The sequence below is a fragment of the Macaca nemestrina genome, chromosome 15, assembly GCF_043159975.1.
Source record: "Macaca nemestrina isolate mMacNem1 chromosome 15, mMacNem.hap1, whole genome shotgun sequence".
Lineage (NCBI taxonomy): Eukaryota > Metazoa > Chordata > Mammalia > Primates > Cercopithecidae > Macaca > Macaca nemestrina.
Window position 1 is genome coordinate 61,920,206 of NC_092139.1, and position 25,147 is coordinate 61,945,352.

General features: G+C 42.0%; 1 protein-coding gene and 1 long non-coding RNA gene across 2 annotated transcripts in view; both read left to right on the top strand.

Moving 5' to 3' along the window:
- LOC139358867 (uncharacterized) overlaps window positions 1–1,155 on the top strand; it is a 3,098-nt gene extending 1,943 nt beyond the window's left edge. Inside the window, exons 3-4 of the long non-coding RNA XR_011614382.1 lie at window positions 63–217; window positions 1,109–1,155. This is a non-coding gene — a long non-coding RNA (uncharacterized lncRNA). The remainder of the gene's footprint in view (window positions 1–62; window positions 218–1,108) is intronic.
- A 12,145-nt stretch (window positions 1,156–13,300) lies between these two features.
- LOC139358365 (protein sel-1 homolog 2-like) lies at window positions 13,301–22,106 on the top strand. Its single transcript, XM_071078910.1, has 6 exons — window positions 13,301–13,313; window positions 15,757–15,842; window positions 15,932–15,994; window positions 16,540–16,627; window positions 19,218–19,366; window positions 21,927–22,106. The coding sequence occupies exons 1-6, from the start codon at window positions 13,301–13,303 to the stop codon at window positions 22,104–22,106; spliced, it is 579 nt and encodes a 192-aa protein (XP_070935011.1).
- Window positions 22,107–25,147: the final 3,041 nt, after the last annotated feature.

Below are 25,147 nucleotides of genomic sequence, written 5' to 3' on the forward strand. Positions count from 1 at the left end.
TTGACTGTTATCTCTGGCAGCCTCTGTTTTCTAGCTATTCTCTGGCTTGTTTTTATTCACAGTTGCTGACACATTTGAAAAAAGTGAAGGTGTTCCAGTGGAAAAAGTAAGACTAACAGAAAGACCTGAAAATCTGAGTTCTAACAGTGAGATTTTGGATTGGGACATATACCAATACTATAAATTTTTGGCAGAAAGAGGAGATGTTCAGATACAAGTAATGTATACAGATGAGATTGAGTTTTTAGAACATGAAAATTACAAGGGGCTTAATTCTTTCTGGGTCCTGGAGGGATGAACAACACCCCATCCTAAATAGGAAAGGGGAGAGACACGCCCTCCTCTCGCCCTACTCCTGTTTTGTTCCCTGCTACTTGCAGTTCCTGTAGCCCACTGCAGAACTAGTTGCCATAATAATAGCAATGTTTTTGCATTTCTTCCTTAAAAATTAATTAACTAATTTTTTTTTTTTTTTTTGAGATGGAGTCTCGCTCTGTCGCCAAGGCTGTAGTGCAGTGGCGCGATCTCCGCTCACTGCAAGCTCTGCCTCCCAGGTTTAAGCCATTCTCCTGCCTCGGCATCCCGAGTAGCTGGGACGACAGGCGCCCACCACCGTGCCCAGCTAATTTTTTGTATTTTTAGTAGAGACAGGGTTTCACTGTGTTAGCCAGAATGGTCTAGATCTCCTGACCTCGTGATCTGCCCGCCTCGGCCTCCCAAAGTGTTGGGATTATAGGTGTGAGCCACTGCACCCGGCCCCAGTGTTGGTTTTAATATGAATAAACTACAACAATCCAGAAAGGTTCTGTCTTTGGGAATGGGACAGTATTTGCACAATCTTTGAGAGTCAAGAGCTAAAGCCCCTAGGTTTACGTGCCTGGGTGATTCTGTACCCTGGCAGGCCGGCTTCCAGCCACTAAGGAAGCCATATGTCCAGCAGCAACCAATTACCCAATAAATGATACAGTCTGGAATGTTTCCCTGAATTTTTCAGGACATTTCAAACGCGTCCAACAATCAACATACTACAGTAGAATCACCACATAAATGTTTTATTTATTTAAAGTAATACTGCTGCTAAAATCATTTCCAAACTCATCGTTCCTAGGTCTCTCTTGGACAATTACATCTAATTGGGAGGAAAGGTCTAGATCAAGATTACTACGTAAGTCAATCTCAAGATCCAGTCACATGCGGTGAGGAAGGTAATAGTGAGGGAGGCTGGCAGGGAAGTGAAAGCAGGGAGAGGGAGAGGTGGAAGAGTTGCTCAGAAAGCCCACTGATGCTTTGTTGGTCAACTATGCTTCCCAGCTTCTTAGGAAGAACTAAGTTCTCCAGAGGGAGCACTTGCCCACCTGCGTTCAAGTACAAAGGGGAAGGGACTTCTGAGGAGCAATCGAGGCAGGGGAGTATCCATGTTCCAGCAGAACCTAGTCTCTGCCCACTCACACACACCTTGGGCCGGGATTAGGAGAGAGAATATCCACACCTGCCAGCCTGAACCCAAGGCCAGCCACAGAGTCCACCTGGGGATCACTGCTAAGGAGCCTGAGAAGCAACTTCATCCCCATTTGGCTAAATCAGAAGACAGACTGCTTTTAATATAATTAAAAATATATTAAACATCCTTATACATTTGCAAAGCTCCTTTCAATCATTTTGCTTAACCTTACCTCATCCCAGTGAGGTTAAAAGGTTAATTAACCAGCCGGGCACAGTGACTCACGCCTGTAATCCTAGCATTTTGGGAGGCTGAGGCGGGTGGATTACGAGGTCAAGAGAATTGGCAAACATGGTGAAACCCCATCTCTACTAAAATTACAAGAAATTAGCCGGGTGTGGTGGCACATGCCTGTAATCCCAGCTACTCGAGAGGCTGAGGCGGGAGAATCACTTGCACCCAGGAGACAGAGGTTGCAGTGAGCCCAGATCATGCCACTGCACTCCAGCCTGGGCCACAGGGCAAGACTCCATAAAAAAAAAAAAAGAAAAAGAAAAAGAAAAAAAAGTTAATTAACCATTCAAATTTATAGTGAAGAAAAAAGCAAATGAACAAATGAACTTGACCTACACAGGATCCTCCTCTGTAAGATGTCAGGATCATGGGATGAGTTCTTGCTTAGATTCTGATAGTGGTTTCAAGGCCCTACATCACCACAGACCTGGGAAGTAACTGAATTTTTTTAAAAAAAGATGATCTTGCTGCTCTTTTCATTTATAGGTACCACATGCTCCTTGTCTCAAAGGAACACAGCCTATTTCAACATAGTCCCAATGGCTACGTGATAGAAACAACTACTTTATAAGGCTATTACCTAAAAAAGTGATCTGTTATTACTTTTCATTTCATTTTGTGTTATTTTATGAATGTGTCTTTGGTACTATAATTTGTATTTTATATGAGGTCCAGTAAACATTAGGTAAATGTCAAAGTCATTTCATAAAATGTGATAAAATAGGTAGGAATTTAAATAAGCATATTCACCCCAAGACAACTCAGTTGAAGATCCATAGATTTTTCTTTCATCTTAATCATAACCAAAGTTTTAGCTTCTTAGATGGGAATATCCGGATTCATAATATTACTCTGTCAGATTTCAGCCTGCAATGAGTTTCTCATGTTAATCATAGCATGTGTAACTAGGAAGGCTTCCTCATCTTCCATAAACATGAAATTTGGACGTGAGGGTACCCTAGCTCCAGCTGTAGGGAAGACAAACCAATCTTTGTACAGTGCAATAAAATCCCACAAAGTTGGTACTTCAGTCAGCTCCAGCCACTGTGGTCACCAGATGGCAGCTACAGCTGCCTCCAGGTGAGGATGAAGTGCAATCCCAGGGCAGGATCCTAGAGCTGTTATGTAGCAGCCAGGCAGCTGAGTGTCACCCAGGAGCCCAGCCAGGATCTCCTGTGGGCTCATTCACAAGGTTTTTATTACATCTGTTTTACAAATAAGAAGCAGAGGCTGGAGACATAAAATAAATTGCTTCAAGGCTCACAACTGGGAAGTAAGATTGTTTAAGAAGCAGAATTTGAACTCAGGCCTTCAGAAATCAAAACCTGAACTCTTTCCATTAAACTTCATTTGACCCAGGCCAAAACAAAAAACAGCCTCTAAAATCTGTTCCCTCATTTATAAAGCAAGAAGAAGAAATGACATGATCTCTCAGTTTCCTTTAGCTCTTTCTGATAGTGGGTTGGGCCTTCTGCTTCCAGATATCCCAAGAAGACAAGTTTAATTCCAGAACCATCCTTGTGGTTCAGGTACTCTCTGGGGGTAAGCACAGGCTGGTCCTTTTTTCTTCTCTCAGCCTAATGAACCGGAACTTGAATGGAGGACTCCAGTTGAAATATCAAACCTTACGACAGATTGACTTATCTATCAGTTATCTTTGTCTGCATTTTAAATAGTCCCAAACGTAGGTGGTTTTCAATAATAACCATTTATTTAATTCATGATTTTGACAGGTCAGCAATTTTGGTTAGCCTCAGCTGAGCAATTCTGATCTGGGCCAGGCTCAGCTAATCTTCGCTGGGCTTGCTCATGCATCTGCAGTTTGCTGAAACATTAGCTAGAGCTGGCTGGTTTATGATGGCTTCCTCTGTGACTGCTAGAATGACTGGGGTCCCTCTCCATGTGGTCTCATGCTCCAGCCAACTGGCCCAAGCTTTCCACTTGGCAGTCAAAGGTTCGAAGAACACCAGAGCAGAAGTCTCTTGAGGCCTGAGCTCAGAACTGACAAATCACTTCTGCCACATTCTTTTGGCCAAAGCAAATCACAAGGCCAGCAAGCTTGGAGAGGTAGGGAAATGGGCTTCTCCTCTCAGTGAGCAGAGCTGCAAAGTACTGCGGTCATTCTCGTAACATACCATAGTGTAGCTGTGCCAGAATCAACTTGGAAGGCAGGGGAGATGCGTAAGGGAGAGGGAAGATACAAAGATACATCCAGTTTCCAAAAGGCTATTACTGCAGCTCTTTTCATGCCTCACTTCTCATCTTTCCAAGTCTCACCTCCTCAGAGAGGATAATGTTTTCTTTTCTTTTTATTTTATTTTCTTTTTTAATTGACTCATAATAATTATACATATTTATGGGATACACTGTGATGTTCTGATCATTACATAATATATTCATTATGTAATATATACTTATGTATGCAAATGTGATGTATACATTATGTAATTATCAAAACAGGGTAATCTGCAAATCCATCACCACAAACACTTGTCATTTCTTTGTCATGTTCTATTCAAGATCCTCTGTTCTAGTTATTTTGAAATATACAATACCTTATTCTTAACTACAGTCCTCAGCCTGAAGACCACCACTTGAGCCAGTATGCTAATATTTCAGTCCACCAAAGAGAATTATTAGTATAAGACTCTTCTTAAATATGATGCTCCAGTCCACTGCTCAGAAAATTAAATTTCAAAATACCTGGAAATAACTAGCTGGCCTTTCTTTTCCTTCCTCATTGTTGGGTTGAACTAATCTCTCTCATGAGTTGTCATCACAGAAAACATTTTTACCCTCCCCCTGACCAAATTCTTAATTATTGAAATATACTGTATATGCAATTCTTGATTACATTATCTTGAAATTTCTACACATAGATTTTAATTTTATTTGCATTTCTAAATATATGCAGGCTCAGAGTAAATTGGATTAGGAAAGTGGGATGTTTGGGTGAACATTATTAAAATGGATAAAGCATAATTAAATTAAACCTAGCAGAGGAATAATATCAAATTTGTAAGAGCAACTGCTTTCTCTATGCTGCTACCCATTAAAAAATTTTTAAAAAGAGCTAATACCATCTCTTCTCAGGATGATCTACAGAGCCAGAGATGAAAGAAGTATTCAGGCCAGGCACGGTGGCTCATGCCTATAATCCCAGCACTTTGGGAAGCTGAGGTGGGCGGATCACAAGGTCAAGAGATTGAAACCATCTTGGCCAACATGGTGAAACCCCGTCTCTTCTAAAAATACAAAAATTAGCTGGGCATAGTGACACACACCTGTAGTCCCAGCTACTCAGGAGGCTGAGGCAGGAGAATTGCTTGAACCTAGGAGACGGAGGTTACAGAGAGCTGAGATCATGCCACTGTACTCCAGCCTGGTGACAGAGCAAGACTCCATCTCAAGAAAGAAAGAAAAAAAAAGTATTCATAAATATTTTTAGAACAATACATTTTCTTGGCATTTCATTCTAGGGGAAATGTTACAAACTGATTAAACTACAGATTTGCTTATAGCCGATGAAAAATCATGATCATTTTTTTAAAAGAGAGATATGGGTTCAAGTAATAAAACTTTACTTACTTAACATAATATCTGGGGCTTACTATATTTCATAGTAAGACACCAGCAATTGTAAGACACACAAATATTTTATGTTCTGAGGAATAAAAAAAAAAAACCAATATATATCATAATATGCCATTGATAGTAAGAAATGTCCTGATTGAAATGAGGTGGGAGGAGATGTACATCTTAGAATCTGTGAAATATGATGATGGGTGCTCAGTTAATATTTGAAGGAAGGAAGGAAGGATGGATGGATGAATGGATGGATGGATGGATGGATCGATGGATGGATACTTGATCTTAACTCTTCAAGAACAAGAACTTAGGTTGGCTCATGTGTATCCCTCAAGGTAGCTTTCTTGGTGGTAGTTTCATGTGGTGTTTAATAAAGATTTATATAATTGAAGCAATAGTATTATGGACACGTAAATTTAAAAATGAAAAAAAAAAAAAGGGAATGAAATGCTAAGTAAGCCATGACAGTGGAGCAGTGTGTGAGACAGAGTCTCAATTCCTTTAGGTCTTTATCAAATCATTATATTTAAGGGTGGGGAAAATGCCAGGATTTATATTTGCTTCTGGAGAACAAGTTACTTTCTTTTAAAATTTCACTGATTTCCCAGAATGAAACTTTTTTCAAAAGTCTCTATTACAAGATATTTGAGAACCAAATTACTAAACTGGACTTTGAAAATGATTTTACAGAATCATAATACTAGAGCGAGAAGAGCCCATAAAGATTAAAGTCCAGCTGCCTTGTTTTAGAGATGGATAGACATTCATTCATTTATTCATTTCTGAAACATTTCCTGATACCTAACACATAGCCCACACTATGCTAAGTACAGAAGATTCAACGTTGGAGGAGACAAAATAAGTAGATAATGAAATCAACGGATGAATGCCACAATACGGACAGGATGAAGTGCCCTGAGAGCACAGAGGAGGAGAATCTGAATAAGGAAACCAAGCCCAGGAGATAATGTGATTTGTGTAATTTACACAGTTACCTGGGGACATATTTTGGTCACAGCTCAGTAGAGAGATTCATGAGACACACTTTTATTTTTGATATTAGTGTTCTCTCATTTAGTAACTTGTACATTGCTATAACTTTCTCCTCTCCAGCTGACACTTAGATGATTCCAGGCATTTTATCTTCAGGATTCCCTAACATTTATAGATCTTCAGTGGCTTCTATTTTGTATTTTTTATTTTAAAATAAAATAAAATGCTTACAGCCGCGTGTGGTGGCTCACACCTGTAATCCCAGCACTTTGGGAGGCTGAAACAGGAGGATCACCTGAGGTCAAGAGTTCAAGATCAGCCTGGCAAACATGGCAAAACTCCATCTCTACTAAAAATACATAAATGAGCCGGTTGTGGTGGTCGCACATCTGTAGTCCCAGCTACTCAGGAAGCTGAGGCAGGAGAATCGCTTGAACCCAGGAGGTGGAGGTTGCAGTGAGCCGAGATCACAGCACTACACTCCAGCCTGGGTGACACAGCAAGACTGTCTCAAAAAATTTTTTTTAATTAAAAAAAATAATAAAGTCCTTAGCCTGGTATTCAAGACTGTTTATAGTAATGGTCCCATCATATTTTTGTAAGTCTTGGCTTTCGGATGTTGTATTTCAGCCACGCTGAAGTAGTTACTATTTTCTGAACACAACTTGGCCACTCTCATCCCCATTCCTTTGCTCAGGTTCTTCCCCTAGCCTCTGTACTGGTGACTTGTCACCATCTTTCATGAGGCCTCGATCACTTTAGCCCTCCTCTATATACTGTGGAGACAGAGTGGTGAGCTGCTTATTGATCTCCAGCACTAACTGCACAACTCTGACATGTTGGTAATAAGATCAGAAATTAATAACACCCTCCTGATGGTGCTATTGTGAAGATTAGGGAAGAAAAAGTTTGCAAAACACTTATTGGAGAACTGGATACAATGTCTTTTATTCTATCTCCTTCTAATTCGTTATGGAGTTTATTTTATACCACCTATTACATACTATCTTACTGCTATTTATATGTATTCTCTTTCTCAGGAACATCGTTAGGGAGCAAATGTAGGAATCATGTTTCTGTTTGTCTATGAATCACCTATAATACGTAACATACTATCCTATATATAGCAGGCTTCAATCAAGTGTTTGAAAGGGTAAATGAAGATTGGGAGAGCTGGATGGATGAATGGATGCATGATGCCATGAGGTTCAGCAGTGGCAGCATTTGTACTTATGTCCACAAAGAAGTTAGCAACATTCCTACAGCAAACTTCCATGTCAAATAACTACCAGCAGTTCTTCCTTAAACATTCTCTTCTCTTTGAGAAGGAACATCTTTGCACATCAACCTGATGGAGACTTTTCAAAGAGCAGAAGGGTCGTATCCTAACAAGACACTTTAAAGAATGGCTTCACAGCTGGGCATTGTGGGGGTCGCCTGTAATCCCAGCTACTCAGGAGGCTGAGGCAGGAGAATCACTTGAACCCAGAAGATGGAGACTGCAGTGAGCCGAGATCATGCCACTGCACTCCAGCCTGGGCGACAGAGTGAGACTCCGTCTCAAAAACAAACAAACAAACAAACAAACAAAAACAGCGGTTTCATATCACATTCTTGAGACTGATTTCTTTCATTGCTCTATATGGTTTCCGAAGAGGGGCTTTCCAGAAGGTCAAGATGAGGCCTAGGGAGTGTGGCAGCAAGGGACAAGGATAGCCCTTACGTGTTCTAGACAGAGTGCTTCATTTAATGTAATGACCTAGACAAAAATCAGAGGCTTTACTGGCCTCCTTCAATTTGAGTCAGAAGGAATTGTCTTAAAGCTCACTTCTGCATAAAGACCTGATCTCAGCAGCCGGGCAAGTGTGTCTGGTCTTACTATGCCTATAAACATTAGGATACTGTGTATCCAATTCTGCCAACCATAGTAAAACCTCTTATTAAGTACACAGTGTCAACAGAGAAGCCTGCTTTTCAAAATAATGGACTATTTAGCTTCACAGCTGGGATTCATCTCTCCCTACAAAGCTACATTCCCGTTGTGGCTTTCCAAATGTAAGAAGCAAGTCCTCATGTTATAAAATGATACGAAAGAAAGAGATGGAGACACTCTTCCACTCCTCAGGTTATGGCTGAAAAAGCACTTGGTCGGAATAGTGCCTTGAACAAAATGGGCATTTCACAGATGTTTCTTAAGCTCAGTGGCCAGAACCATAGATATTTTTCGAATGCATATTGAATTAAATAAAGTGTGGCTCAAAAAGCTATTTTGAAGGATTTATTTTGTGACTAGCAATAACACTGTTTCTTTTCTCTCCAGAACGCATTACACTACTTCTTAAAGGCAGCAAAGGCCGGGAGTGCAAATGCCATGGCATTTATAGGAAAGGTACATGCTTCATCTTGATTCATAGTTTTCATTTATTAAAAACCTAAGAAATTAGCAGCGTGTGCCTGTTGTCCCAGCTACTTGGGAAGTCGAGGTGGGAAGATCACTTGAGCACAGGCGACCAGCCTGGGCAACATGGCAAGATCCTCATCTCAAAATAATTAAAATTTAAATTTAAAAAATAAAAACCTAACATGAATGATACCAGCTCATTGAACCCATTGTAGAGGGACAGCGCAGCAGGCCTCTCTGACGGAAGCAGCTGAATGGGGCGTTTGGCTGCAACCTGAGGGTGGTATTCTTGAAGTGACGGTTTGGGAAGAAGCCCCATATAACAGCAGCCTTTATCTGGGGCACCAAAAGCAACCTTAAAAGTGCACCTGGGACAGGCGCGGTGGCTCCCGCCTGTAATCCCAGCACTTTGGGAGGCGGAGGCTGGTGGATTGCTTGAGGTCAGAAGTTCAAGACCAGCCTGGCCAACATGGTGAAACCCCGTCTCTACTAAAACTACAAAAATTAGCTGGGCGTGGTGGAGGGTGCCTGTAATCCCAGCTACTTGGGAGGCTGAGGCAGGAGAATCACTTGAACCTGGTAGGCAGAGGGTGCAGTGAGCCGAGATCACGCCACTGCTCTCCAGCCTGGACAACAGAGGGAGACTCCGTCTCCAAAAATAAAAAATAAAATAAAAAAGTGCACCTGGCCCAGGGCTCCTCCTCTGAGCATAGCTATGAGCCTATGACCACCCCACTCCCCAATACGTAAGAGGAGATCCAGGTTGGTTGAGTGCTGGAGACGGGTACAGGTCTGAGCCCAATCAGGCCCTTCTCTCCTCTACCATTGGAGTGTGAATCAGCTCCAGACTGACCAGAGCTATCCTTATGCCACCTCTGATGGGAGGCCTCCTATGACTGCAGAGTAGCCTGGTGGAGGGTTCCTCTGGAAATGCATGCTCTTCTCTCTCCTTCAAAGACTATTCACTCCCCTATGTGCCACCCTTGGCTCCCTGCGGCCGATTTGCATTAGTTACCATAGGGACAAATGTCCTGCTTCCTAAGTGCAACACACAGTAAATGTAGATGCAAAACAAAAGAGAGAGAGAAAACAGAAACAGGGTCCATTTCTTTGCCCTCAGGCAGGGTCACTCCAGAAATCTGTAATAAATGGTACTCTTACTTTTTCTTGTTGTTTTAAATTGAGGTAAAATGTAAATATGTAAATAACACAAAATTGACCACTCTAAAATATACAATTCAGTGGGCATTTACTACTTTCAATGTGTTATACTAGTCTTACCTCTATCTCATTTTAAAATATTTGCATTACCCTCAAATTATTTTGTTTTTTTCTATCCTCTTTTCATTTTTCTTCCTAGATGTATTTAGAGGGGAATGCTGCCGCACCGCAAAATAATGCTACTGCCTTCAAGTACTTTTCAATGGCAGCCAGTAAGGTATGTCCTTAATGCAATGCTGTAAACACATACACACAAATTGCTTTTATTACATGCAGACTGGTGCCAAAGAATGGACTTCAAAGTCCCAAGCCCAGATAATGGGCCAGTAAGGATTTTTGTGTCCTGGAGAAGTATAATATTGGTGATGGGAGTATGCAATGACAGTAAGGGAAGCTACGACTTGTCTTCTTGGAAAATGAAAAATGGCAGTGGCTTGTGCTGCCCTAGCAGAGGCCAGGAGGAAGCCAGACAGAAGTTCAGCTTTCCCCTCTCCCTTATGCAATACATGAGGCCATCTAGCTCAGGAACAGGAAACAAAAGAGATGAGGACAGAGGAAGGGAAAATCCCTCTGTCGGCCAGAGCTCCCTCTGGCGGAGGTGGGAGCTTGTCAGGGAGGAGGCCAGGGCAAGGAGACTGAGAATAGGGATCTGGAGACAGAATCCCTGGCTTGAATGCCAGCCTTGAAACTGACTAGATGTGTGAACATGAGCATGTTACTTAACCTCTCTGTGCCTCAATTTCCCCATCTGTAAAATGGGAATTTAAGAATATTTGCCTGTCAGGCACAGTGGCTCGCGCTTGTAACCTCAACACTTTGGGAGGCTGAAACAGGCAGATTGCTTGAGCTCAGGAGTTTGAGACCAGCCTGGGCAACATGGTGAAACCCCATCTCTACAAAAAGTACAAAAATTAGCCCGGCGTGCTGGCACACACCTGTAGTCCCAGCTGCTCAGGAGGCTGTGCCTCATATTGTGAAGTACTTAAAGCAGTGCCTGATACATAGTAAGCGCGCTATTATCTTTTGCAGTGTGGGACCAGTAAGGTAGAGTGAACTTTGGAGCACATTCCAGACAGAATGAATTAGCTGTACGAGGGACGAGAGAAATGGTATAATATGCCTCCTGCATTGAAGTCTCTGCCTTTGTTCCTGGGCTCCGTGAGGCCGGTATCTGTCAAATAAGACTTAGTAGACTCCTCTGAATCCCTTTCATGCACAAAAGATGGCCTCATCCCAACACCCATCGGCCTGCTCTTGGTGAATGGCCTTGGTAAACTTTCTATCCCTGCACAGTAGGAAGCATTTTGTTGTCTTACAGTTGCATACTGGAACACTGGCAGTAAAGATGTGCTCAAATCAGGAATCATTTCAACTGTTCCCAGTTTTTAAAAACCCACACACTGCTCTAGGAGCCTATTTATAAGTGACTAGCACCTCCGAGCTGCTGCAATTGTGGTGTAAATTACTGAGAAGGCTAGTACTTGGCTTCTCTCCCTTGTAATGTATATGAAATTGTTGCTCAGCAAGGCAGTTATCTGAAGTACCATTAGATTAGGATGACAAGGAAAAGCAGACTGAAAAGGAGTGACAAGGAAAATGTCTTATAATCTGGCAAATAACACTGATTTGTCAGCCCATAAGAATAATGCCAGGGAGATGGGAGTGTAAATTAACTCAGCTTCCAAGCTATTCAGGGTTGTGGAACCAACCAGCAGTGATCTGGGTCTCTGGTGCGCTGAACCCGAGCTGCTTTCCTTTACAAAGGAAATCTGAACTTACAATTAAGGTAATTATTCTAAATGGCATTGGGTAGAGATGGCCACATACTTCTTGATCAGTACCTGGACAATTTATGAGATTTCTCACTCTTACTACTTTTTTTAAAACTGCTTTGTAAATTTGTTTTTAAATGATATCAATACCATGACATAGAGCTACAGATTTTACAACCTCTTTTGTCTTATTTACTTAGAAACAAGCACAGTGACTGAATGTGACATTGTGCCCATGTTGGACCACATTCCTCCAGTTCTCTCTTGCGCCCCTGAACGTCAGGCCCGTCCCCATCTCCATACTTTTGTCATCTGCCTCCCCTTCCCAGAGTCTCTTATTCTAAGTCCTACCTATCCCTCAGAGCACAGCCCAGTCCTCCCTCCAGCCACAGAGCTGCCCCTGCCCTTACTGGCTCACATGATCTCTTTCCTCTTCTGAACTTACCCTGCATTCACTCCTGCTGCTGGGATTTAACTGGTTCCTACCTGTTGCTTCTCCCCTCCTGTCCAAAAGCCATGTGTCCTCAACTAGAGGAGGGCAAAGGTCCTGCCAAGGGGTTATTAAATAAAGGGGTCCAGAGCAGGGGTTTATTAAATATTTGCCAAATAAAGGCCTATTTGCTCCCTGACTTCATGTCAGTTAACCTAAGCAACAGCATTACATCCTAAAACAGCAGGTGTATACTGGAGGGGTTGGCTATACATATGGTTTTTCTGGGCCAAAAAGTGTTTTAAAAATCAGTAAGCTGGCTGGGCATGGTGGCTCATGCCTGTAATCTCAACACTTTGGGAAGCCGAGGTGGGCGGATCACCAGGTCAAGAGATTGAGACCATCGTGGCCAACATGGTGAAACCCTGTCTCTACTAAAAATACAAAAAATTAGCTGGATGTGGTGGCATGTGCCTGTTGTCCCAGCTACTTTGGAGGCTGAGGCAGGAGAATCGCTTAAACCTGGGGGGCAGAGGTTGCAGTGAGCTGAGATCCTGCCACTGCACTCCAGCCTGGCAACAGAGCAAGACTCTGTCTCAAAAAATAAATAAATTAAATAAATCAGTAAACTTGACATCCAAATCTAAACATCCAGCTTTTCTTGAAAATGGCAAAAGCTAGCCAGGCATGGTGGCTGACACCTCTAAATTCCAGCACTTTGGAAGGCTGAGGCTGGTGGATCACTTGAGGTTAGGAGTTCGAGACCAGCCTGGTCAACATGGTGAAATCCTATATCTACAGAAAGTACAGAATTAGCCGGGCATGGGGGCGAATGCCTGTAATCCCAGCTACTTGGGAGGCTGAGGCATGAAACTCACTTAAACCCAGGAGGCAAAGGTTGCCGTGAGTTGAGATCATTCCACAGCATTCCAGCATGGGTGATAGAGCAAGAGTCTGTCTTTAAAAAAAAAAAAAAGAAAGAAAAGAAAAAAGAAAGAGAAAAGAAAATGACAAACGCTAATGAAACAGGACTGCCATTTTCAGCTGGAGCAGAGGAGCTGAGAGCTGCTGCTGCCTTCACGCAGGGCAGGGACTCTGTGTGTCTCCATCTGCACCACTGTCTCCACCACCCGGCATATTTTATTTCTTATATCACCGGCATGGTTCCTGCAGGTATCTGAACTGGCCACTCCTCACCTGACAAATTCTAAATAGGTACACTGGGTCTTAAACAGTGATGGGTAATTCACTGAGCCCCTGGGGTCCCAGGGACTCCCTTAGAGGAGAAAGTAATTTGTCCCTGCTATTTTAACCTTTCTCCTTTCTCTCTCCCTTCTTCCTTCCCTCCTTTCATTTCTGTTTCCTTCCTTTCTGTATTAGTCCGTTCTCACATTGCTAATAAGACATACCTGAGACTGGGTAATTTACAAAGGAAAGAGGTTTAATTGGCTCACATTTCAGCATTGCTGGGGAGGCCTCAGAAAACATACAATCATGGCAGAAGGGAAAGCAACCACGTACTTCTTCACATGGCAGCAGCAAGGAGAAGTGCTAAGCAAAAGAGGGAAAAGCCCCTTATAAAGCCATCAGATCGCATGAGAACTCACTCACTATCACAAGAACAGCAGCACGGGGGTAACCGCCCCCAGGATTCAATTACCTCCCACCAGGTCTCTCCCATGATGCATGGGGATTATAGGAACTACAATTCAAGATGACATCTAAACGAGGCTAATTAGAAGAAGACAGACTCACTAGACTTTGCCACATTCATCACACTGAGCCTTACTACTTTCAGAGCAGAGCAACCCGAGACTCCCAGAACCACAAGAGATGTGACCAGGAGAGAAGAGGGAAGAAGAGAGCAGAATTATACCATCTGTTTTAAACACGGATGTACTGTCCTTAAGAACTCTTACAATAGCAGATCCTCTCATACGATAGGCTCAAAACTTGGAGTCTTGAAACCATTTTTGAAATATGCCTTCTCTATTTATGTGCTATTCCTGTGTTACTGAGGGTTACTCTGGCTGCATCTACAATAACTAAATATAGGTGGTAAGAAGAAATTTGGAGAGCTTTCTATTAGAACATAAGTTCCTGCAGAAATACTAGAAACCTGTAAAACATACCTACAGATCTGCTGAATGAAAGTCAGTTGGTCGGCAGGGCACAGTGGCTCACACCTGTAATCCCAACACTTTGGGAGGCTGAGATGGGCAGATCACTTGAGGCTAAGAGTTTGAGACCCACCTGGCCAACATGATGAAATCCCGTCTCTATTAAAAATACAAAAAATTAGCTGGGTGTGATGGCACGCACCTGTAATCCCAGTTACTCAGAAGGCTGAGGCAGGAGAATAGTTTGAACCCGCGAGGCACAGGTTGCAGTGAGCCGAGATCACCTCACTGCACTCCAGCCTGGGCAACAGAGTGAGACTCCATCTCAAAAAAAAAAAAGAAAATCAGGTGGTCAATCACAGTTTCTTACTGTAGTCACTAGAGGGTGAAATGCATGATAGGAGATGGAAAGAAAGAGTTTTCTCCTTGAGAAAGTCACTTTCAAAGTTCACTCTTCATCCAAAATTGATATGCTAAATATCTATATATTTGAACATGTGCTGACTACTAAATGTGCGAAATACTCCCTTCCTTAGAGTATTCAGAATATTAATCAGAAAATAAATGGCAATTAATTTAGCATCAAGTTGAAAAGGAAACATCAGGGATGTTATAAGCAATAAATTTGAATAAAGAAGTATACCAACAATGCTTTACTATCTGTAGTGGCTGGACTGAAATCCACAGTCTCTAAAATGTGATTTGGCCATTTATGTCAACCTCCTTAGACCTGAGTAGGTAACAAGTGTCTGGATAGACTTCTCCCTTCTGGAAAATTCCTACACATCCTTTAAGACCTAGCTCAGATGTCACCACTCCCACTCCTGACAATTCGATCTTCTTCAGTTCCTAGTCTCAATCAGGCACTAGAGCGTCCCTCTTCTAGGTGTCTGTAACACTCTCAATCTACTTCTTTTTTTCCTTTCTTTCTTTCTTTTTTTTTTTTTTTCAGGCAGAGTTTTGCTCTTTCGCCCAGGCTGGAGTGAAGTGGCGCAATCTCGGCTCACTGCAACCTCCGCCCCGTAGGTTCAAGCGATTCTCCTGCCTCAGCTTCCCAAGTAGCTGGGATTACAGGCGTCTGCCACCACGACTGGCTAATTTTTACATTTTTAGTGGAAACAGGATTTCGCCATGTTGGCCAGGCTGGTCTCAAACTCCTGACCTCAGGTGATCCCCTCACCTCAGTCTCCCAAAGTGCTGGGATTACAGGCATGAGCCACCACGCCCGGCCTCAATCTATTTCAACTTTAGGACTTACCACATTTGACAGAACTCTTAAGAAGTGTTGACCTGCCCCTCCCTTTTGACATGACTCAGAGCCCAGTAGTGTGTGAATTCTCCAAGGCAGGGATTATAGCTTCTTCATCTTTTACCTTTCACCTCCTACCTCTGCCCAGTGCCTACTATGGAATCATATACAAAGCAAGTCCTAAATAAGTGTTGAATACAAGAATGGAGGAGAGATTTGACTTTTGTTTCCCTCTTCCCTTTTCTAGCCAGAAGGGTTTATGAAAGTATAAAAGGAGAAACTAGAGTGGGTCAGAATAACCGGTCAACTGCCTTGATTAATCTCTTACTGGGTGTATGTCAAATATTTTGAACAATTTTGCAGTAGTTTTCCTTATCATGAATTCTTCTGGGACTTTACTTGGCTTTTTAAAACTCTTCTAGGGCAATGCAATTGGCCTTCATGGGCTTGGTCTTCTTTACTTTTATGGAAAAGGAGTTCCCGTGGTAAGTTGAATTATTTTATTATCTTTTCATTTGTAGCAATTTATAGGGTAAAATTCATGGTCATTCATTAGTTTAAAGGAATTCATCTCTATTATCTGGTATGCCAAACTGTTATATCAGATAATAGAGAATAAATCCAGTGAAATATCTGCCAAAGAGACACTGAAGAACAAGCTTGTGACAATAATAGTAATTCTAATTATATCTTAGAATCATAGATTCTAAGTAACCTTAGAAATCATCTCTCCTCTGAGGACTTTATTGATGGAGAAATTTATCTTCTTAGTCTTTTAAGTGACCTTCCCCCAATATCTAACAAAATGTACTGTCAAGGTAGAAAAAGACATAATTATGATGAAAATGAGACATTAGCTCCTAATAGAGTCTAATATAATAATGAAATAAAATATATAATGTTTCTGATACTATTTTAATTAGCCTAAATCACATAGGGCACTGTCTATACTCCTTTTAAAAAGTGGAAGGCAATTGTTTCCATGGAGTTTTACTTGTGCCTTTGAGTAATAGAGTGTAATTATCTGCAGAATTATGCCGAAGCACTTAAATACTTTCAGAAAGCTGCGGAGAAAGGGTGGCCCGATGCACAGTTCCAGTTAGGCTTCATGTACTACTGTAAGTGCCATAAATACGGCTGCTTTATTTAGAATGACATATGCACTATTAATATTAAGTCTGCTCCTTTTATAACAAACATCAAACGGTTGGTGTGAGTGGTTTAGACAGAGCATTTAGGCAACAAATTAAATAAGAATTTGAAAAAGACTAAAGAAAAGTACACCAGTTGGGAGAGGGGACAAGGAGGTGCAGAGTCAGGAAGCTCACCTATGACAAGGTTAAGTTGGAGGTGCTAGCGATATCCCATGCACATCCCCAGAAGCAAGTATGAAACTCATAAGAAAGGTCAAACTTACAGAGAAGGTTCGAGAGGCATCAGCACACAGCTGTTAGTTAAGAGTAGTTGAGGCTGCAAAAGGAAAGGAGCAAGAGGGTGAGAGGAAAGAGCGATGGACCATGGTAGATAACTAGTGATCCTCCATTCTGTATTGAAGGGTAGGCAGGGGAAGTACATCACTGAGAATATATATATATACACACACACACATCTTAATGGAGCCAAGGGAAGAACTTTCAAGGAAGAGTAAATGAATGAGCACCCCTGTGAAACGCAGTGAGAAACCTGGTTTAAAAAACAAGAGGCCAGGCATGATGGCTCACCCCTGTAATCCTAGCACTTTGGGAGGCTGAGGCGGGCAGATCACGAGGTCAGGAGTTCGAGACCAGCCTGACCAACATGGTGAAACCCCGTCTCTACTAAAAATACAAAAATTAGCCTGGTGTGATGAGGGGCGCCTGTAGTCCCAGCTACTCAGGAGGCTGAGGCAGAAGAATCGCTTGAACCCAAGAGGTGGAGGTTGCAGTGAGCCAAGATCACACCACTGCACTCCAATATGGGCAACAGAGCAAGACTCCATCTCAAAAAAAGAAAAAAAAAAAGTAAGAAAGAATGAAATATCTATAAGACTTGGCAATACAGAGAATGTGGGTGACGTCATTGGACTGCTTGGGGTGGAAGCCGGATGACAATGGCATGAATTTGAGATCAGAAAGTTGAGAAATAAAAGTATTCTTGCAAGCAGCATGCCCTTAAAGGGAAAGAGAGAGAAGGAACTCAGCATTAGGGGGACTAAGGACCCAGAGGGTGTTACTTTTAAGATGGCAAGAGACCTGAGCATAATTATAACTGATGGAAAGAGATTCTGAAAAACTTTGGTGGTATTAGCACATGATTGGGTGCAGAGCAGTGGAAGCCTCTTTAACCTTGATAGATAGGCAGGATTGCTCAGCCTCAAAGACTGGAGGGTGGAAAGGATGATGCGAATCTAAGTATGGGGGAATGGGATGGGGAGAGAGGCGAGTGAGGAAAAACGATATGAAGTTTTCTTCAATGATCTAGTAGGTACAAAGTTGACTTCTGTGAGCAAAAGTAGAGTGGTTGGCTAGGAGGTCTCAGAAAGCCATGAAAGTTTGTAATAATCTCTGTGGGGAGTGAGAGAGGAAGTGGCCAAGATAAACAGCAGGACATCTGAACACACCTGAGTATCCCCACCAAGTCCTTCATGTCAGAGGCAGAGCCAGGGCAGCAGCAGACCGCATCATCAAGGAGGTCACATCCAGTCAAGGGGTCACTGGCATTTTCCACAGTGGCCCAGCAGGAGCACCTGTTTTGTACTATCTTGGGGGGTTGAGGTTGCCTAAGATGGCCTCGTTCTTTTAGTTCATTCCAAGTTCTTGGCTCGGGATCTACCAGATTTCCCAAGTTTCTAGAATAAGAAAAATAGTCATGGCTAATGTATATTAAGTCTTTGTATGTTTTAACTCATTTGATCCTCTCAACACATCTACGGAGTATCCCACAGTGGACAGATGAGCAAACTAAGCCAATGTTGTGGTTGGACACCTTGCCCAGGATCACACAGTTGTGGAGCTGGAATTCAAACTCAAGCTATTTGCCTCCAGAGCTTTTGCTCTTAATCGCTACATGGCACTGCTTCTAAAGGCTCCAGTGTTAGAGCTGGAAGATAACTTAAAGATAATCTAAGGAAAGCCTTCGCTTTTGCAAATAAAGTGCCCAACTCACAAAAGAACTAATGAGAGAGCCAGGACAAGAATTTTGGCTGCTGGGAGTCTGCTGGTTCTCTGATCTAGCTTCAAATGCCTATTCCTGCTCTAAGCAGGAGTTTGGTGAGAGTTCGGCTTCTTGGAGCTTGGATTTACCTGCTGCATATGCCACAGTTGTGGCTGGGAGAAGCTGTATGGGTGCCCTGATATGGAAGGATGACAAAGATGGCGAGATGCATCATAGTGGGGCTTTGGGTCCTCAGAGACCATCACTTGATTTCCTTTGCATTAACTTTAGTTATGCCATAGTGGGGAGATACTTTCACAAGACTAAGTAGTCCTTCTTTCTCGATTTTTTTTTTTTCAGAATGGCTCAAGAATATAAATTTCCATATTCTTACTTAGAATCAAACTCAGTGTTCACCCCCACCTTCACAAATAGTGGATTTAGAGTAGCTTGACTTTTGGTTGGCTTTTCCCATCGTATTTACATAGCAGGCATCACTATGACTATTATATTCAGTGATTATAATATAAAAAATAAAGTCAATAAGGGATGGCTTAAAATGATTTTAATTTTCAGCTGGCTCTGGAATATGGAAGGATTATAAACTTGCCTTCAAATATTTTTACTTGGCATCTCAGAGTGGGCAGCCCCTCGCCATTTATTGTCTGGCCGAGATGTGTGCAACAGGAACAGGAGTAGTAAGATCATGCAGAACTGCTGTGGAGGTAAATGCAATATGAGGCTGTTTTTAAAGCACTTGTCATATATGACACAGAGGAGGTGATGCTGTTCTTAAATTGTTGGTGTCTTTGATTTTATAAATATTACCTCTTTTCTTCCAGTTGACAATGTGAATACTGACATTTGTCAGAGGGGAAAAGCAGTGATGTAACTCGGGATGGGGGAGACAGAGAAAAGATCTCTCCTCTCTCTGACATTTGGCTTTTCATCAAGTTCAGAGCTCACCTCAATATGCAGTTAAGGAGCTCTGTTTCAGCATTCAATCAAATCACCAGGGCAATGTGGGACTTCTAGTGGGATAGGGAGTTGCTACTTGGGAAACGAAAGGCTAGATTTAGCCTAGAAAATGTAGCCCACTTCTTCCGAGAAAGCAGCATCCTTTGGTTTTTGATGATTTGGATGACAATTGAGAAAGTGAATTCTTTCAGTCTGAGCCAGTGATACGCTTTCCAAAAGAATGCTTTTAGGACCTTAATGTCCTTCATTGATTTATTAAACACGTCTGCTGCACCAGCATAAATACTCTATGTTGCAATCTGGCCCCTCTGAAGCTCATTTCAAAAGCTGCCAGCTAATGATCTATCTTTAGATTTGCTCCTTTGCCAACTTCCTAATGAATTATGTATGGCTAACCTCTTTTGGTTACATAAGGGCTATTCAGCTAAGTTGACATTTGTCCCCCTAGGGCTCTGCACACCTTCCTCACAGTTATGTCACCTACACCCTTCGGCACTGTCTTCCCTTCGTTCTCTCCTTTTCACATCAGCTATGGCCTTAGAACTTGCCCTTGCAGAGCCGCACTGCTCAGAAAGTCCCTTTAAAACAGAAACACACACACACACACACACACACACACACACACACACACACACACACTAGCGATACATTCTTATTCTTCCATATAGCCTCCAAGTCAGGAAAGTTTATTATACAAATTTAAAATCTGAGAGAAACAAGAAATGGGGAAAGGATTCCCTATTTAATAAATGGTGCTAGGAAAATTGGCTAGCCATAAGTAGAAAGCTGAAACTGTATCCTTTCCTTACTCCTTATACGAAAATTAATTCAAGATGGATTAGAGACTTAAATGTTAGACCTAATACCATAAAAACCCTAGAGGAAAACCTAGGTAGTACCATTCAGGACACAGGCATGGGCAAAGACTTCATGTCTAAAACACCAAAAGCAACGGCAGCAAAAGCCAAAATTGACAAATGGGATCTCATTAAACTAAAGAGCTTCTGCACAGCAAAAGAAACTACCATCAGAGTGAACAGGCAACCTACAGAATGGGAGAAAATTTTTGCAATCTATTCATCTGACAAAGGGCTAATATCCAGAACCTACAAAGAACTCAAACAAATTTACAAGAAAAAAACAACCCCATCAGAAAGTGGGCAAAGGATATGAACAGACATTTCTCAAAAGAAGACATTCATACAGCCAACAGACACATGAAAAAATGCTCATCATCACTGGCCATCAGAGAAATGCAAATCAAAACCACAATGAGATACCATCTCATACCAGTTAGAATGGCGATCATTAAAAAGTCAGGAAACAGCAGGTCCTGGAGAGGATGTGGAGAAATAGGAACACTTTTACACTGTTGGTGGGATTGTAAACTAGTTCAACCATTATGGAAAACAGTATGGCGATTCCTCAAGGATCTAGAACTAGATGTACCATATGACCCAGCCATCCCATTACTGGGGATATACCCAAAGGATTATAAATCATGCTGCTGTAAAGACACATGCACACGTATGTTTATTGCGGCACTATTCACAATAGCAAAGACTTGGAATCAACCCAAATGTCCATCAGTGACAGATTGGATGAAGAAAATGTGGCACATATACACCATGGAATACTATGCAGCCATAAAAAAGGATGAGTCTGTGTCCTTTATAGGGACATGGATGCAGCTGGAAACCAACATTCTTAGCAAAGTATCACAAGAACAGAAAACCAAACACCGCATGTTCTCACTCATAGGTGGGAACTGAACAATGAGATCACTTGGACTCGGGAAGGGGAACATCACACACCGGGGCCTATCATGGGGAGTGGGGAGGGGGGAGGGATTGCATTGGGAGTTATACCTGATGTAAATGACGAGTTGATGGGTGCTGACGAGTTGATGGGTGCAGCACAGCAACATGGCACAAGTATACATATGTAACAAACCTGCACGTTATGCACATGTACCCTAGAACTTAAAGTATAATAATAATAAAAAATAAAATAAAATAAAATAAAAGCAAGCAAGAAGTCCATTATCTAGAGAAAAATCAAAAAAAAAATTAAAATAAGGCTGAGGAAGTTTCCCTCAAGACAAAAACAAAACAAACAAACCCAAACACTTCTGATCTTTGTGCCTATAAAAGGTATTAACTCTTTACCCTAAATAATTTGCAAAATATAGACCTAAAATCCTTCCCTGACCAGCACGTAGGAGTTGAAGACTGATTTCATTTCTCATTTGCCTGGGGTGAAGCATACTAGCTAACTAGTCTCCTTGATTTCTCCTCCCATATACAGCTTTATAAAGGTGTCTGTGAACTAGGCCACTGGGCTGAGAAATTCCTGACAGCTTACTTTGCCTATAAGGATGGTGATATAGATTCTTCTCTTGTTCAGTATGCACTGCTTGCAGAAATGGGATATGAAGTGGCTCAAAGCAATTCAGCATTCATTTTGGAATCTAGTAAGATAAGTTAAAATTCTCTGCAATCCCCCAATCATACATATGCATATATGACTTTACTACAGAGGCATTTTAAGCCTTCCTAACGGAATGTCTCCTTTTTTAAAAAAGGCTAACATTGTTGAAAAAGAGAAGATGTATCCAATGGCGCTTCTACTATGGAATCGAGCTGCCATTCAAGGTATAGAACCCAAATAAAAATAAGCACATACCCGGTCCCTGTCCTCTGTTATTCATCAGGTTTGCTTTAGCTGCGTGTTTGTGCACATAGGCAGCAAGGAGCAGAATATCAAGTAAGTGACATTTCAAACTATACTGATGTTAGGGTCAGTCTTTGGTTAGAGATCATTTCCAGGAATTTATTTTCCCCATTATTATCAAGGTCCCTGGTTCAGCAAACCATAGGAATTTTTCTATGGCTCTGTCTCCATGGCACCAGAACAGTTCTTTGAAATACACAATTTTACTCAAGAAACTAGTTTCTTGGTCTGGCTTCATTCATTCATTGCTGAGATCTTGACTGAACTAATCAGAGATGTGACCCATGTCTCAATGAGTTTACAAGCAAAATTAGTTATGTATATATGTAAGGCTCATGTGATTTCTCTATTAAAATATCACATTGATGACCACCATAAACTTCAGATCTTTACTACAATCATTAGCACATGAGAATGAAAAACCAAACCAAAACAAAACAGATACATGGCAGGATCCTCTCCCTTTTCCTCGAGTTTCCATGTCTCGCTTGCTGACATCACATGAATAAGGAATATAAGATACCAGTGGTGGGAAAAGTAATGGCAGGTGGTATTTGCATTGCATTGCAATGTCTCTTACTATTTTCCCCCTAAAATTACATTATTAAAAGCAGAGAAATACTGCAAAGCTGTCACCATTGGCATTTGGATATGTGAAAACTCTCTTGCAATAAGAGAGCAATTTTGCTTCCAATTAGGTTTCTTAAAATTGTCTTATGCTAAGGCCAAATCATCCCTTTTCACAGGAAGTGAATAGGATAAAAAATTATTCTCAGCTGACACTAATATGAAGCAGAGGAAAAAGTCACAGTGGTGCTTTCTCACATCCAGCTGAGCCGGTAGCACAGCAACAAGCCATCAATGCAATTTTAGTGAGACATTCCCCTTAAAAAGTCTATGTTTTATAAAATGCAATGAAGGCCTTATTTAGAGTGGGGAAACAATACCCACAACCTCTCAGCCATGGCCAGTCAGCTCAGTTACAACAAATACAGGTTTATTCCAAGCCAGGAAATAGTGTGGAAATTGCAGCAAGGAAAAGAGACACTGAAAACAAGGGTACATTGATACATACATATTTTTTCTTTTAAGACAGAGTCTTGCTCTGTCTCCAGGCTGGGGTGCAGTGGCACGATCTCGACTCACTGCACCCTCCGCCGCCTGGGTTCAAGCGATTCTCCTGCCTTGGTCTCCTAAGTAGCTGGGACTACAGGCATACGCCACCATGCCCAGCTAATTTTTGTATTTTTAGTAGAGACGGGGTTTCACCATGTTGACCAGGATGGTATTGATCTCTTGACCTCGTGACACGCCTGCCTCGGCCTCCCAAAGTGCTTGGATTACAGGCGTCAGCCTGTACTGGCGCCCAGCTGGTACACTGATATTAAACTGAATTTTTCAATATAAGAAAGTCAGACTGCTAAAAATAATCATGTGTCCTAAGAGAGGTCAGGCATAAGTGTCCCTGAAGATATGGCTACTGAGTGGCTCACTTGGGGTTAGGAAATCTAATAATGAAATTTTCCAATTAGTCACTGGCTGTACTCCTTTTAGCAGTTACTCATGTGAAGAGGGTGCTGAAGTATCAGGACTCAGTCACTGCCCTGTGACTATGAAATCGAAGTGGAAATCCCTCCACTGTCAGTTGATCCCCACGGGAGCCTGTCCGGATCACCACATGCTGCCAGTCAGCCCCCTCATTAGGGTGGAGCTGAATTCCCCCAAGAACCAGCTTGTTCACTGCCTTCCATTCTTAGAGACTTCAGGGATGCTGCTTACTGCCTGCACAACTTGAAAATGCACAGAATTGTCCTATCTCTTTGTGGTTATAGCCCAGGAGAAATCTTAGGGTCAAAGGAGGGCAGCTTTGGGCAAAATTAGAGATGGAATAGGTTTCTCTTTAGGGCTCCATGGACCTCCTGCTTCTCCAGACTCCCTCAGGCCTCTTTTCTGGGCATCATCCTTATAAGTTCTTGCTCCCAGTTACTGACCTGTACATTTGGAAGCATTTGGAAAGCAAGTCTGGATAACTAATGTCTTTGTCAGCTAAGAATTTTATAGACCAGGTGCAGTGGTTCACACCTGTAATCCCAGCACTTTGGGAGACCAAATTGGGAGAACTACTTGAGGCCAATAGTTCAAGAACAGGCTGGGCAACATAGTGAGACATCATCTCTACAAAAAAACAAAAGATAAAAAAAAAATTAGTTGGGTGTGGTGGTGTGCACCTGTAGTTCCAGCTACTCAAGGGGCTGAGGCAGGAGGATCTCTTGAGCCCTGGAGATTGAGGCTGTGGTGAGCCGTGATCACATCACTGCACTCAAGCCTGGGCAACAGAGTGAGATTATGTCTCAATGATAATAATAATAATAATATAATAAATAAAAAAGAATTTTATAATGTTAGCTGTATTCAGAGAGACTTAAAGATGGTTCATGGTATTACATCTTTTTGAAGTGTCTACATTTTAACAGAAGATTCTACAAGATTAGAATTTCAGTACCTAAAGGAATAAATTCCAAAGGATGTTAGGCACTACATTAGGCCAAATGAGAAAATTTTGGAAGGAGTCCTATATCACTTAATGCTAGACCTGAGCCCGTACAGGGCACTTCCTCTTTTTCTGAGTAAGCCAAGACCATGCCAGAAGGGCTGGCCATAGCTGAGATGGCCGTCCTAGATGAGTGTTCCCTCATCTTTTCAATCAACACTCTCCTGGTGGATGGGAACATAGACCCCAAGGAGACCCTTAGGGGTCATCCCTAAGTGGACTTCAAAAGACTGATAGATCTTAA